The sequence below is a fragment of the Aedes albopictus genome, chromosome 3 (genome assembly GCF_035046485.1).
Source record: "Aedes albopictus strain Foshan chromosome 3, AalbF5, whole genome shotgun sequence".
Lineage (NCBI taxonomy): Eukaryota > Metazoa > Arthropoda > Insecta > Diptera > Culicidae > Aedes > Aedes albopictus.
The window spans coordinates 11,387,363-11,403,325 of NC_085138.1; the positions used below are offsets into that span (position 1 = coordinate 11,387,363).

Genomic DNA, 15,963 nt, shown 5'->3' on the forward strand with positions numbered 1-15,963 from the left:
ATACCTCTAACATGCTCGACCTCTGCTCCGCAAAACGCGGGCACTCGAAGAGTACATGTTCCGCCGTCTCCGCCCTGTTTGCACACTCCGGGCATGAGGGTGAGTTTGCATGCCCGAACCTGTGCAGGTACCACCTAAAGCACCCATGGCCCGACAGAAATTGTGTCAGGTGAAAGTTCACTTCGCCATGGGGTCTACACGTCCACCGGGACACGCTCGGTATGAGCCTGTGTGTCCACCTACCCTTTGTTGAAGAGTCCCAGACTCTTTGCCATTTCACCATAGACGAAGTTCTGGCGTTTCGTCGCGCACCTCTCGTACCACTTTCATCGTAGCACTCAACATCCTCGGCCAACACCAGTGCTATCGGCATCATGCCCGCTAACACGCATACCGCGTCTTTCGAGACAGTCCGGTAAGCACTGGCCACCCTGAGGCACATCAGCCTATGTACACTCTCTAGTCGGTCAACATTCCTCTGCAGCTTGAGCGCGTTCGACCATGTGGCGGCGCCATACCGTAGTATGGACACCGCGACTGACGCGAGCAGCTTCCGCTTACTCGAGACAACTGCCGAACTGTTTGACATCATCCTAGACAATGCCATAACCGCTACACTCGCCCTCTTACAAGCATACTCGACATGACTACTGAAGCTCAACTTGTCGTCGACCATGACTCCAAGGAGCTTCAGTGAGCGACAGGACTCGATCGAGCACCCGCCCGTGGTGACGACTGCCTGCTGTGCAGACTGGCGGTTGTTCACCACCACCACCTCTATCTTGTGGTGTGCGAGTGTCAGTTGCCTCGACCTCATCCAGCCCTCCACTATGTCAATCGCATGCGCTGCCGTCAATTCCACCTCTTCGAGCGACTCACCGTATACCACCAGGGTAATGTCGTCGGCGAAGCCAACCAACTTTACTCCCGGTGGTAGTGCTAGCCTCAGTACTCCATCATATGCCGCGTTCCACAGTACCGGACCCAAGATGGATCCTTGCGGTACACCTGCAGTGACATTGTACTGTTTTTGGCCTTCCTCGGTGTCGCAAATCAGCACCCTGTTCTGGAAGTAACTACCCAGAATACGCCTTAGGCCAGCCGGGACACCTAAGCGAGATATGGCGCTCTCTATGGCGGCCCAGCTTACACTATTGAAGGCGTTTCTAACGTCTAGCGTTACGATCGCGCAGTACCGTATGCCTCTCCTCTTTTTCTGCAGCGCAATTTCGGCCAATCCAGTCACCGACCTAATGGCATCCACTGTCGATCTACCTTTGCGAAACCCGTACTGGCTGTCTGATAGCCCCGCGTTGTCCGACCTCTCGGTATAGACCAATAACCTTGACAGAATGATCCGCTCCAGGAGTTTCCCGGCCGTGTCCAGGAGGCAAATTGGTCTATAAGCCGACGGGTCGCCTGGTGGCTTCCCGTGCTTGGGCAGTAGAACCAACTTTTGCCTTTTCCACCTCTCCGGAAACTCGCCTCTATCCAAGCATCTCTGCATAGCCGATCTGATCATGTCAGGGCTAGCCTCGATGGCCGCTTTGATAGCCACCGTCGGAATGCCATCCGGGCCCGGGGCCTTGTTCAGCTTAAGTGATTTCGCAATTGCGGCTAACTCCTCATTCGTCACTGGGGGAACCTCACTCGGACCAGGATGGTCTTGTGGTGTGGGTGCCCATGGTCTCACCTCGTGGTGCGGGAACAACGTTTCCACGATCCTCTGCAGCATCGCGGGAGAGCGTTCCGGTGGTGCAGATGTGCCTTTCGTTTTGCACATGACTACGCGGTACGCATCACCCCAGGGGGTTGTGTTGGCCGTCTGACAGAGATCGTTGAAGCACGCCCGCTTACGCGCCTTGATCTCTTTGTTCAGCGCCAACTTTGCCGCCCTGTATGCCACCTCTCGCTCCGCTCTCGACTCATCGGTCCGGGCTCTCTGCATCCTTCTCCTTGCCCTGTGGCAAGATGCACGGAGCTCCGCGATTTCTTGACACCACCAGTACACCGGTCTTCGTCCATTCCTGGGTATGGATCGCCTCGGCATTGCCGCATCACACGCTCGTCTCAAGGTACCAACTAGACCGTCGCTAGACAAGTAGTCTGTATTCTGCTCCATGAGCATCCGCTCCACAAATGCCGGCTTATCGAAACTCGAGGTTAGCCATCCTCGGTGAGTGTCGGTTATCCTCGACTGCTGCCGTCTACCGCCCTGTTCGATACTGTATCGAATCGCCAGGTGATCACTATGCGTGTACCCGTTATCAACTCTCCAATCTGAGCTAGGGTTAAGCCCTGGGCTCCAGAAGGTCACATCAATGATGGACTCCGCACCGTTTCTGCTAAAAGTGCTTACACTGCCGACATTCGCGATCTCAACGTTCAATCCCGCCATAGCTTCGAGTAGAGCCCAACCTCTCTCGTTCGTAGAGCGACTGCCCCACTCGACCGCCCACGCGTTAAAGTCCCCACCGATGACCAAGGGGCTCAGTCCAGCTAGAGCGCTTGACAGCGAATCTAGCATGGACGAGAACTGACCTATCGGCCACCTAGGTGGGGCATAGCAGCTGCAGTAGTAGACTCCGCCGATCTTCGCAATCGCGAAGCCCTCGCACGTCGTGGAGATTATCTCCTGGACCGGGTACCGACCGGTCGTACAGATCGCCGCTTTCTTGGCCTTATCCGCAACCCAGTTCCCGTTATTGGGGGGGATGCGGTATGGGTCCGAAAGAAGCGCGATGTCTATACTCGACTCCGAGGCGGATTGCCACAACAGCTGCTGCGCGGCTTCACAGTGATTCAGGTTCAACTGTGTGACTTGCGTCATTTTCGGCCGTTACGTCCACTTATGCTTGGGCACTTAGGCCCAGTGTATGTATGTGTGTGTGTATGTATGTGTGTATGTGTGTGTACAAAAAAAACTCACATCACTTTTTGGCAGTAAACCTCATCCGATTTCAATGACCGACGGTTCATTCGACGCGGAATCTGGTCCCATTGTTTCCTATTGAAAATGGTTCGAATCGGTCCAGCCGTTCCGGAGATATGGCCATTTAGGTGTTCCGGAACGGTACCCCAGGAAGGGACCAGATATGAAAATGCATCAAACCTATGCATGCGACACATCAAACCACGGCATTTAACCTGATGAGCGGTAAGCAGGAAAATAGTCTCAGACCATATCTGAACCGGTAGTGTTCCCGAACCGGTTCTGGGCGTCCCGCTGAAAGTGGCCAAATATGCAATTGAACCAAACCCATGCATGCGACACATCAAACCACGGCATTTTCGATGACCTGATGGACAATGAGCAGGAAAATCATCCCAGACCATATCTGAACCGGTAGTGTTCCGGAAACGGTTCTAGGCGTCCCGCTGGAGGTGGCCAAATATACAATTGAACCATACCCATGCATGCGGCACATCAAACCATGGCATTTTCGATGACCTGGTGGATAATGAGCAGGAAAACCATCTCAGACCATATCTGAACCGCTAGTGTTCCGGAACCGGTTCTAGGCGTCCCGCTGGAGATGGCCAAATATACAATTGAACCAAACCCATACATGCGACACATCAAACCACGGCATTTTCGATGACCTGATGGACAATGAGCAGGAAAATCATCTCAGACCATATTTGATCCAGTAGTGTTCCGGAACCGGTTCCGGGGTTCCCGCCGAAGTGGTCAAATCTGAAAGCGAAACAAATCCGTACATGCGTCACATCAAATAGTGGCTTTTTAGATTACCTAATAAACGGCCAGCAAGTGTTTCGAAATCGGTTTTGAGTGGCCGGGAAAGGCCAAATGTAAAAGTAAACCAAATCCAGGCATGTGACACATCAAATCGTGGCTTTTGCGATAACCTGATGAACAGTTAGCTAGAAAATAGCCTTAGGTCACACTCAAGACAACTGGTAGTGTTCCGGAATGGGTTCCGAGAGTCCCGTCGAAATTGTCAAACTCTGCATGTGACACCTTCAATTTGCAACGTTTTTGGTTAACCGATGAGCAGTTAACAAGACATTAATGTCAGACCATATTTGGTTCAGCCGGTAGTTACCCAGAATTAGATCCGGGTAGTAAAATGTAAAATTTAACCCTACCTATGGATGTGGTGTATTAAATCACGACCAGTCTTCTAAACATTCGACATTTTTCACTACCTTCATTTCGTTGCCGCAGTCGGGTGTCAGCCTTCTTTGTTACATTCGTGCGCTACCGTTACCTCTTACCTACACACAACACGAGCAGTAGAACGAAGATCAATAAACATAAGAAAGAATCAAATCAATGTCATCTGACACGATGACACGTGTGTAATTCTAGCATTACGCATAGATTCTCAGCCAATTCCGATTATGAATGTTAATATGAGTTTATTCTTGCATATTGCATTGAATACGGCACACAGATGGGCAACATAGCTCTTGTTATAGAAGAAGACAGGAATAACAAAAGCCGAACCGTCTTCCGAAGCCGCTATCGTGGTGAAGTGCATTCGTTTGACATTTTTGTTTCGAACAGTAGTTTGATTGATTGTGTTGCGAATACCGGAGACAAAGGAGGCCGAATATCGACGAAAAGGTTAAAATGACTGTGATCTCTAACAAGACCGATCACGACTTATCGACATCCTGATGGAAAAATAGGGTCAGACCACATTAGATTCCCGGTAGTGTTTCGGGTTCAGCTGTGGATTCGAAAGTGGTTAAAAGTAAAAGTGAATCAAACTCAACCATGCGATACATCAAATCGCGGTGATTAGGTAAAGGTGAAAAATAAGCAATAAAATAATCTCAGACCATAATTGGGACAACCGGTAGTGTCCCACCGGATATTACCAAATACAAAAATGAACCAAACCCATATATACGACACATCAGATCGCAGATTTTTTGATAATCTAATGCAGTGATCCTCAGCCTAACTGTCTTTGTGGGCCAAAATTGAATTTTGAAATGAGACTGCGGGCCGCAAGCCATTCAAGAGCTGATTTTCAACAAACAATTTTCAAGATTCAATACAATTCATTTGTTTGATTTTTTTTTCAAAATATTGAACTGAAGCAAAGAACAAATCGACCTGGTTATCAGGAAATTGTATTTCACTTGGAAAAAATCTGAAAATCGTAGGGAATTGAACACAAAGGTTTTAAGACCGTAATATCTAGATTTTGTAGTTCTTGGTATTTAAAATGCTAAGCAAATTATTTCAGACTAATTACTTAAAAGTCATACGCAAGATAAGCAAAAGCAATGCTGGCGTAGATTTTATGTACAGAACTATGGAAGTTCTAGACACGAACCCGGACTTTTTCCAGTAAAACCCCTGGATCCAATTGAAACATATTTCCAAATTTCTTATTGAAGCTTAGGGATTTCCGGAAAAGTATATCGAACCCTTAATTTAAAAAGCATCTTGGAATTGTGATGTTTTTTGGGACTTCTTGTGGATATTGAGAAATTTCAAAATAATTTGTAGGGGTTTTAGGGAAATTCCGAAAACTGCCTGGAGATACAGTTTTGGAAATCTTTGATGTTTTGTTTTTAGTTTTTTTTGCGTAATTCCTTAGGAAGCCAATTAAGAAAAAACTGCTGACATGATTTTCTGAGCAATGTATAGAAGTACTTGTAGTATTTGTAGCCGATTTAGAATGGATATTTTGAGAGGAATTCCCAAAAGTATTGCTAGGGGATGAAGAATATCTTGCCCAATCCATGAAGTTTTTTAGCGAAATCCTAAAAGTTTGGGCAACACTTCCTTTTAAAAGAAGTTAAAGGCAAAAATCCTGTACTTTTTTGAATAGTTTCCTGGTAGTAGTGCTGAATATAAAGTATATCGAATACAATGAAGTTTTTTGCCGATCAATACAAAACAAAAATTCGGCAAATTAAACAAATTACTAATGACGAGTTCTGCCACAAGTCCAAAATTCATGGTAGAGAATCTGTGAAATTCAGCCTAAACTCATTAATTAAATGAAACACACACAAATTTTGGAAAAATTTAAATAGTTAATATTCATTCTCATTAAAGTTTTAAATATGGTGAATTTTCTAATTTTCATTGTGGAATCTATAAGTGGGCCACTTTCTTATACATTCCAAAATCAGTTCGCGGGCCGCACAAAACCTGGTCGAGGGCCGCATGCGGCCCGCGGGCCGCAGTTTGGTGACCACTGATCTAATGAACGGTTAGCAAGAAAATAGCCTTAGATCACATTAGAGACTAGCTTTTGTGTAGCAGAACCAACGTTCATGTGAAAAATTAAATCGTGGCTTTGTTTAATGGCCTGATAAACGTTAGGTATGAACAACAGTGACGAATCGGTCTAAGTTCACATATATGAAAGAGAACAAAATATAGACAAAACTAAAGCGATCTCACCAAATCGTACCATTTCAGATTCCTAAGGTGTAAATTTATAGCAGGATGGGTCAACGTTGAATGGAAAAATAAGAATTTGATCACGTCAACAGAAGATGGTGGCTGTTTTAAGGAATTTTGAGCTCTAAAACTATGTAAAATAAGTGTGTTTGGTATAGGAAATATGTTCGGAGTCCACCAGAGTAGCCACGATAGCGGTCCAAAATCCAAGATAATGGCCCAGTATTCAAGTAAGTGCCTATTTTATAGGATTTTCAATTCTTGCATTTTTGTATGGAAATATGTTCAGAATTCAAAATTTGTAATCAGCAAACCCAAGCTGTCCACTGTTTCACAAGGTCTGCAATATAACTATAGTTTGAATAGGGAAGAATGCCGGTCTTCGTCCAAAACTGGTAACCAGAAAATCATAAACGACATGCCAAAATTCAATACGGCAACTATTTTATGTAATTTTAGGTCCAAAAATGAATACCAGGACATCCAAGATGGTGTCGCAATGTTCAAGATGGCGGTTAGTTTAGTTGTGGTAGATATCTGAAGTCATAAAATGATGACCGGAAAATCTAAAATGACGTGTCAAAATTTTGCGGCTTCATGACACTTATATGGTTTGAATTTTGTTTTATAATTTCTGAATATTGGATATAAAATGTATTCATATTGAGTAGATTTAGCAAGCAGTTTTCATTTTGTATTTATGTCAATGTCGTCAACATGTCGCTTGAGTTTTGTTGAAAGGATATTTTAAAGCACGAGAAAGGCACCATCACCGCTAGGTGGATTAATTAGAGTTTTTATTTATTATAACACATTTCAGCTAAGAGAATTAGATTTTTTCATAACTCTCCTAGTATTTTCGAAAATTTTCTTTTTTGTTGTGGGAAATATTACGCGCTTTTCAAGTGTTGGTCCAGAAAAGTTAACTGTTTACAAACTTTTTGCTGTCAAAATGGGGTTCAAAGCACAGTGGGGGTCGGAGATGTTGGCTCGCTTGTTTACTGTGGGGTAGTATTCGGATGACAAGTGGCTGGGTTGAACGCTCTCTGCTCTTCTCTCGGTGGGCTGCTGCTGTCGACGACGATGAGCTTAGGTACTCACTGGAAGCAGTGTTGCGAATACTCACTTGCAAGAGTGATACTCATTTGCTTCTATCTCAGTCCAGAAGCATGCTATCAAAAAATGATGTTTGAAGGGGTTTTAGATTGTAGTTTAATCTAAAAGTTTGCTGAATAAAGTAAAGGTCGCAGACGCATACCAAAGTTGTGAGAGAGCTGTGAGTACGAGGTGAGTAAAATTCGTGTAATTTATACTCACCTTGTACTCACAGCTCTCTCACGGTTTTGGTATACGTCTGCGACCTTTACTTTATTCAGCAAACTTTTAGATTAAACTACAATCTAAAACCCCTTCAAACATCATTTTTTGATAGCATGCTTCTGGACTGAGATAGAAGCAAATGAGTATAATTTATTGCTAGTGAGTATTCGCAACACTGACTGGAAGAACCCGATCACGGCCGTGTGAGCGGCGCGGTGTGCGGGGGGTGCTGCACTGCAGCGCTCAATAATCGGTCAATGTGACACGTGATATAATGAAAACGTGAACTTTACTCAAACCAAACGAACTTTTGCGGCAAAAATTGTGGCCTAGCCAACCGCACGCGTCCCACTAGGGATAATCACTTAATAACTTGATTATACTCGGAAACACTAGCACTTTGAAAATAGCCACCGAACAAGAAAGTATCGGGAGACAAAGCGGATGAACGAAAAGTTGCGACTGTCTCGCACGAACGCTCGCCAAAGAGTGTCTAAAGGCATTGCTGGAGGAATTTTTTGAGAAATTTCTGAAGAAAATCATTTATGAATCCATGGAGGGTTTCCTGCAGAAATTCCTGAAAAAAATCCTGGAGTAATTCCTGGGGGAATCTGTGGAGGATTTCCTAAAAGGATTCCCTGGAGGCAGCTTGGAGAAATTTTTTTTGGAGGAATTCCTGAAGGAATTCATGCACGAATCCTTGGAGGAATCTCTGTAGATTGCAAAAAGGATTCTGATTGAAATTTCCTATCTAGAAATTCTGACTTTGTCTACTTCAATTCTAGCGTCACTAATTGTCCTAGATTGAATTCTTTTGACCACCACATTTTTTTTAATTGATAATTTTCTCGAAATATTCCGTCGTACTTGACACGTTTAGAAAATTTTATAAGTGTCGAGATAATGACTTCATATTAAATTTTCGCATTATATTGAAATCATCACCATCCGAAGCCTTCTCCAGAATCCCAATATTAAGTACTTGGCGATGTTAGCACCACAGCATGTTGAAACCCCTCTTGAAAATTCATATTGCGTGTAACACCATGATTCTATTTTGCACCATGATCATACACATATATTGCACCATCATTTTAGTGCCCCCCTCCTAAGCAAGAACCCTGCGCACGCTAGTGCCTCAAATAAGGACACTTCGTTTACCAACCTCCAAGCTTCCTTTTTGGAATACAAGAATATTCCTCAACTACATTACGATTCTCAAAATCTGTTATAAGACTGTCTAATTTTCGGATCCACCTCGAGTTTATTCATTCGTTCGTTTTTTCTTCATTCGAGCTCCTTTCCGTCGTCTGATCGTGTACAAAGTTACCTCTTTCAAATAATCCATCCTATCTTTTTTTCATCAGAGCTGACTGCCTAAACCTGAACTATCGTTTCCTATACCTCGCGTGTTTTCTCCTACCACGTGTTCGAGTTTCACTCGGTTTTTTCGGATTATTGGGGAATCCGTGTTCCTACAGATGGGCCTAAAGTTCTGCGATCCTACCAATAATGTCATCGATTCCTTCTCCCAAAAGGAACACGAATGGTTCTTATCTATACCAGTGTTGTAATCAAAGAGGGTTACCTTACAGTCGGTGTAGTATTAGATTGTAGTAATGAGCTGAATTAGTGTATGGTGAGAAGATAAATTCCCCGTTTCTGCGCTTTTTGCACCATGATTGGCTAGATGTTTGGATGGTTCAACTTGGCTTCAGTGTAGCTGTGCTTATATGTAGAAAAAGTTGAGAAAATCAACAAAAGCATTAGAACAAACGTGAAACAACAAAACCACGTTATCCGTCGGATGAACATGGTGAATTCTTCGATCATTTTACGAGGGCGCCGGGTGGTTAGCTTTAACGATATTCCGAGCGTGTGTTAGAGCGGAGTCACGTAGCCGTCTACGGGCGCATGATAAGCCGTAAGGAAGAATGCGGGGTCTGGTCGGATTGCTCACGGGGCTTGGACGACCCGAAAACATACACGTGCTGGTCGAATGGATCTTCTCCCGGCAAAACGAACTTACTAGCTGCCGATCAAAACCGATCCTCCTCGTGATGTACATAGCTATCGGTGCTCCGATGGTTCCAAGGTTCCTGGATATTGCTGCTTAGTTGACAGTCGGTTACTTCTGCGGAGCCAAAACCTGTGCTGCCGTGACTCTTTGTGATATGTGTGTTGCTAGGGTGAATACAATCCAGAAGCCTGCCAAAGCAATTGGATTTCTTTTGCGACGAAAGGGATTCTTGTTAGACGGTTAAACACGCATTATGCAGTGATATATCACTTCAATTTTGTTTGAATGCTTATCAATCAATGAGAGTTTATTTGATATAATGAATGTTTTATGATAAATGTGTACTATTTTTTGTTAAATTGTGTTTATTTGATCATCATTCTGAAGAACTTTAACTCAACTCCGGCTCTGTGCCCATACCAGTAAATTTTCTTCCATTCTTCTTTCTTATGATATGGCCCGTTTGGATTACTAATAGAAAAGAAACAAAAGAAGCTGTTTTAGTTGAGTGCCTTTTTGAAGTGCTTTAAATTAAGAATTTTAGATAGTGGAGCCAGAATTCATTTTACTTCCTCATCTCTCGTTATCCAGCGCTAAGCTCCCAAGACATAGTGTCACGCATTGATGGAGGGTTGGCAAAATGCATTTTGGTTTCGCTAGTGCTCAGTATTGTACTCATAAAGAAATGCAATCGTGGAAATAACATTTTATATTATTTTTTTTTTGCAATCGTTGGTCTGGTTTGCCGCTCATAAAGCCTGTATCCGCAATAATCGGGACACAAAAACATGGCTGCAACTCTGCAATATATACATTAAAATTGCTCAAATTTTGCCTGATAATATCTTAAGATGTGTTTATTTCACCTTCAAAATTTCAATTGAATCGATGAAGTACCTTTTGTTGTAGCAATAAAACAGTAGAACGCGAGCAAGTGCATTTTGTACAGCCCCTGGTTTAGCTTGTTAGCGCTGTAACTTTTGAATTTGACAAAAGAAATGACTGAAATTTTGAACACAACCCTCTCAATATACATCCCTTGCATAGGCAAAATTTCAAAAAAAAATCGATGCACTATCAACAATTTTATAGCCGAAACATGTATTGGGGCCAACCGTGATTTTAGCCCCTCAGACAACAATTAGTGAGCACCCCTATTGTATTGTTGAAAGTACTAGACCAACAATCACCAAATTTTGCAGGAATAATATACACATAATCAACTACCTTCTGTGAAAATTTCATGAAAATTGGCAGAGACATTCAAAAGTTATGAATGGGCAAACATCGCACATGAAAAACATGAAACTTTTTCACTAACACTACCCCCTATCAACACCAGTGTGTCTTTCAATCCAATCGATAAAAGTTGATGAAATTTTGCAAAAAAGTGTCTCTATAAGTGTCATAACTGCTCACGAAATTTCATAATTATCCTCACAGAACTTTGAATTGTAGCGGAAAAGAACCATCTAGTATGCGAATGAAAATTGGTGATGATTGTACAAAATCTTAAAAACCACATCTGTTTGTTTCTCATCCGCAGTTAAAAGTAATGCATCGATTTTAATGAAATTTTACACAAATAATAAACATACAACAAAGAGTTCTCACAGTGCTGTTATTGGTCGTGAGCTTCCCATGACGATGAACAAGTAGGCTCTTTCATCGTCACAAGACAAAACGAGCATTCGCGCACTTCGTCATGTCATTTTGCAATGATCAAGCATCATGACGGAAATTTTCATATTGTTTTGAAATTAAAATTTAAACCTGATCCAAGTAAATTTAGGCTAGCCGTTGTATTTAACAGATAGAGAGGACATACATTCATGCTTTAAAGGATTTGAACAACGAAAAAATCCATGAATGTTGTGGTCATTGCCTTGTTTACAACCATGTCACGCTCCGTCGTGACCGAAAAATGAGCGAATATTGTTAGACTCTCTTGGTCATTGTCTCCCGATTCGATGACATTGAGAGAGGCACTTCTGTAAAATTCGCGTGACGACCCGTGTTGACGCTGACGCTTTTCAAGCCTTTTTCAAAATTTTTGATCAATTTTTATTAATTCAGTACAGAGTTACTGCCATACTTCTGTGTCCCAATTATTGCGGATGCAGGCTTTAGTAGTTGTAGATAGCGACACTAATGCAAGGCCGAATTTACAGATATGGGGGCCCTTTAGGCCGATGCAAATATTTAATTCGATTCATGTCCAATTGAAATCATGTATGATATAATATACTACAATATTGGTACAAAGTAGTTTTCTAAATAACCCTGAATTTGTAAATGCATTTTTGTTATAGTTGAAAAGGTCCAAAGTAGCCTCCACCCGGTTCTATATGGGATGTGTCCAATTGGTGTATGAACAACTTTTTTGTTTATTGTTGGATTTAGTTCAAATTTTAATACAGTAGGGTCTCCTGTTGGACGCTGCCACGCACTTACTTTACGCCCACCGTAATTTCCAGGTTGTCTTCCAACCTATTCTTCTAATTTTTGGAATGTGACAAGCTTGTACTATAGTCTAATCACAGTCAAAAAATCAGCTTGATCGGTTGCAAGACAGCAGGGAAATTTCAGTGGGCGTAATGTGGGTGGCGACGTTTAATAGGAGACTCGACTTTACTTGTAAACTTGTTAGAATTTGAGAAAAAAAATGAAAACGAACGAAATGCTCGAATTGTTTCATCGTGCGCCATATTAGTCACAAAGCGATGAATGCTGTTATCAGTGTTCATTAACATACCATAATTTGATAGAAAATTTATCTTTTCATGAGTGTTACGACGCGCTAGTGGGAGGTGGCCGTAATACGATTGGTCATATCAATCATATAAAAACGCGTACGTAAACGAGCAACTTAGCTTTAATTAAGACACAACTTTACGCAGTACATAAAAGAATACATTGGAGTGGCTATCATAAGTGTTGTAATAAGCCATTTTACGAGACGTTTCCGAACAGCTGATCACAGCAGCGGCGTCAACTGACAGAAGTTCACGCACGTTTGTTTTGCTGGAATCTCGTGTAATTTTCGAAAAGGTACTTGCGTTGCGTTGCGTGATAACGGAGTAATTCGTAGATTGCATACTGAAAGTTGTCATGTTAAAACTTTCATACTCCTATTCTAATTGCTTATGGAATGCTGTTTGGGAAGGTACAGCTATCCAATCAGAGGTTGAAGTCAAAAAGACATGAAAACTTCCATTGCCGGCCACGCCCATCTTCTCCGTTACGAGGATAGGAAAGGATGTGATGATATGACGCCTACTCTACACGAGGTCAGTTGGATACTTGGAATTGGTTGATTGGGGATTCACTATAAGCGAGTGGTGTGGTAAGATTCAAATTGTGTAAGTGTATTTGAGTAGCTCATGTAAATGTGTTGGTGTGAGTGTAAGTGTTTTAGTTTATTTAAACACTAACGTTGGAAGTGACGTAGCTAAGAGATTTTGTCACTCCATGGGCCTTTTTGCTTCAGGGATGGAGCACAGGCATTTGGACCATGTGTCCTGGCTAACAAGCCTAGACTTAAGCGCCATTACTCGCTCTCTGAAACGATAAGAAATACGTTTTGTGGATCGGAAGGGATAATTGGGATTGGAAAATACCTATTTATCTGGAAATTTCCAGAACCCTACTCAGTGCCGTAAGTACCAGGCAACATCATCTACTTATATGTCGCTATTATTTCCTTACACTAAAAGCTTAGCAAACCTACGAGGCCGACAACCTCGATTTTGAAAAAAAAAACACAGTCTTCTCTTTACGGCTGCCTTCCAATGCTTAAATTTAAATTTAATTGATGATAATTTATTGAGAGCTGACTGTTTTATTAAAATTTCCACCATGGTTTCGGTTATCGGCACAATTACCTCTATGAAATTAACACGATTTCAAATGTTAAGTATTTGTGTTGATATACTTACGTATAGCCACAATTCATATACCACCAAGCTCCCTGTTCTTGTTGTGCACAATTGTCACTTCCGATTTCGCTATTATCACTATCTCGAGTTGTAAACATAAATCCCTGGGAATCACTCATCGAGTCTTGCAGAGACCCTGAATACCCGCTTAGTTGTTCGAGCACATACTTCTCATCTTCATTACCAATTTCAAATTCATCATACCTAGCATAACCATAATTGCCATCATAGTCTTCGATTTCCACCATCAGGGTCATAGGATTATTTTGCGTCAACTTGTGCAGCCTTTCGAGCCCTATCCAGAACTCTCCATCAATTTTTCCGAAACCATTCTTATAGTCCTCCCAGTCGCGGTAGAAATTGACCGATCCATCGAAACGATGTTGGATTACGAGCCATCCACCGTCGTATTTTTCCTGCTCACAAAAACCCACAAACGGTTGTTCGTTAGAATCGGGTTGAAGTCGATATTTCCCCGACATTTTGGATGGTTCTTCCGAACATGACTGGAATACATTTTTCGCCTGATTCATTATTATCTGTTCCACGTTGAACAACTTCTGTTCCACAATATCCAATTTTGTTATTTTTCGCTCAAGAATATCTATTGCCTTTTCGGTAATTTCTAATTTTGCTAACTTCTGTTCAAGATAATCTAATTTTGTTAACTTCTGTTCGATAGATTCCAGATGGGTTATCAGCAGTTCAAAACCAAACCAGCTTCCACTAGGTGTCTCATCTCCGTCTTCTACCAGTTTAGCCGCGCAACAAGAAGCCAACGCAAAAGTCACAATGACAAACTTGATAACCATTTTTTTTTATTTCTGTTCTGAAACTGTTAGAGCTGAGTATACTGAAGGGCTGAACTGCTAGCCACTGTGGTATTTATACTCTCAAATGGGATTTGTTTCACATAGCATAGGGTAACCACACCCATTTAAATCGCAGTCTCATTTAAGGGTATTACTTGTTTAAATAAAACTTTCCGTTAACCGGTAGAACGTTAAGCTACAAGGAACTGCACTGTTTTGAATATGTATGGGATTTTGACGTTTCTTGGCCTTGTTGTTTACAAAATTTCTGTTAGAGTGAAAGAGAAGGAGAGAATTTCATGCAGTGCCCTACAGCAGCTGCCAAACTGATTTTCACTGAGGCATCATCGATCTACCACAGACAAACAGACGTAACTTTTAGAGGAAATTCATCAAAAACTTCTGCCTGGTGTCATTTTCATGAGCACACTGCCACCTGTTGGTAGAACCGCGCGCGACACTGTCGGCCATGATGGATTTCGATTTGACGTTTTGCTGACACGCACACTACTACACAAATTGCCTGTAATTTTCGTTTGCATCATTCAGCAACGTGTACACTGGCAAACGTAAAAGCGATCGAACACTAGCGCATCTGGTGGAACGATCGCGCAAATCAAATGAAATTTGAATTGATCGTTAAATGCATGTGCCAAGCCGTTTTGAAGAGTGCTACTTTTGTTTGTCTGTGGATCTACCCTACACGGAGAAAACAAAGTACCCAAATATGAGTTTATTTCACCTAACTTCGGGGTTGCGTGCGGGAACCTATATTTGAGTTCGTGGAAGCGATGTTGAAGTTTTTTTTTTTTTTTTACATTTGATCCCGTGCGGCAAAGTACCTACCGGCTAAGTTTTTTTCACCCAACTGCTAGTTCAAAATACTCAAATTTGATTGACGTCAATATTGTTTACTCAATTTGGCTTCCCGCACCGAACTGTCACAGTTGAGTGGTTTTGCTCTTCGCTCTCTGACAACAACAAACAGAGTGGATGAGAGAGAAGACAAAAAAAAACTCAAAGGTGAGTTTAAAAATACTTAAATTTAGGTACTTGAGTTTCTCCGTGTAGCGATGCCTTGGATAGCCTTGGAAACGACGTCAATGATCATTGTTTGTTGTTGGTTGTGAGTGCAATTCACCTAGCAAGCATACTTTGATTTGGCTTTCAGTTTAACCCTTTGGGACGGATGGGTCATATGTGCCCAGCCGAGAAAATTGACCATAACAAACGTGTTCTAGACCAGCGAGGTTGTACCCAGATAGGTGAAAATGCCGTCTCCAAAGGGTTAAATGATAGGATGATTTTCATAGCTGCCGTAGAACTCTGCGACTACCGCTGTGGATTTTTTGCTAAAATTTTGCAATACAGGTTTGCCTTTTTTATTTATTGTAGTTGACAGGGAGCACGCATGATAGAAAACAATAAGAAAGCATCGGTGCCCATATGGACTGTTTTAAAAATAGGATGGATCTGACG

The 15,963-nt window shown here is 42.3% G+C and overlaps 1 protein-coding gene across 1 annotated transcript; it reads right to left on the reverse strand.

Annotated features, from left to right (window-relative positions):
- Nucleotides 1-8,055: 8,055 nt before the first annotated feature.
- LOC109425501 (ryncolin-1) lies at nt 8,056-14,510 on the reverse strand. Its single transcript, XM_019700787.3, has 2 exons — nt 13,673-14,510; nt 8,056-10,205 (listed from the first exon to the last, which is right to left on the reverse strand). Exons 1-2 carry the CDS (start codon nt 14,482-14,484, stop codon nt 10,100-10,102), a joined length of 918 nt encoding a protein of 305 aa, XP_019556332.2. The 5' UTR covers nt 14,485-14,510; the 3' UTR covers nt 8,056-10,099.
- Nucleotides 14,511-15,963: the final 1,453 nt, after the last annotated feature.

What these genes read in the sequence shown, in the direction of transcription:
- LOC109425501 (XM_019700787.3), bottom strand. Translation starts at nt 14,484, where the DNA reads ATGGTTATCAAGTTTGTCATTGTGACTTTTGCGTTGGCTTCTTGTTGC. An exon ending in TATATGAATTGTGGCTATAC is followed by an intron (nt 10,206 to 13,672) that starts GTAAGTATATCA and finishes CTTTTCTATTAG; the next exon opens with TAATCCAAACGGGCCATATC.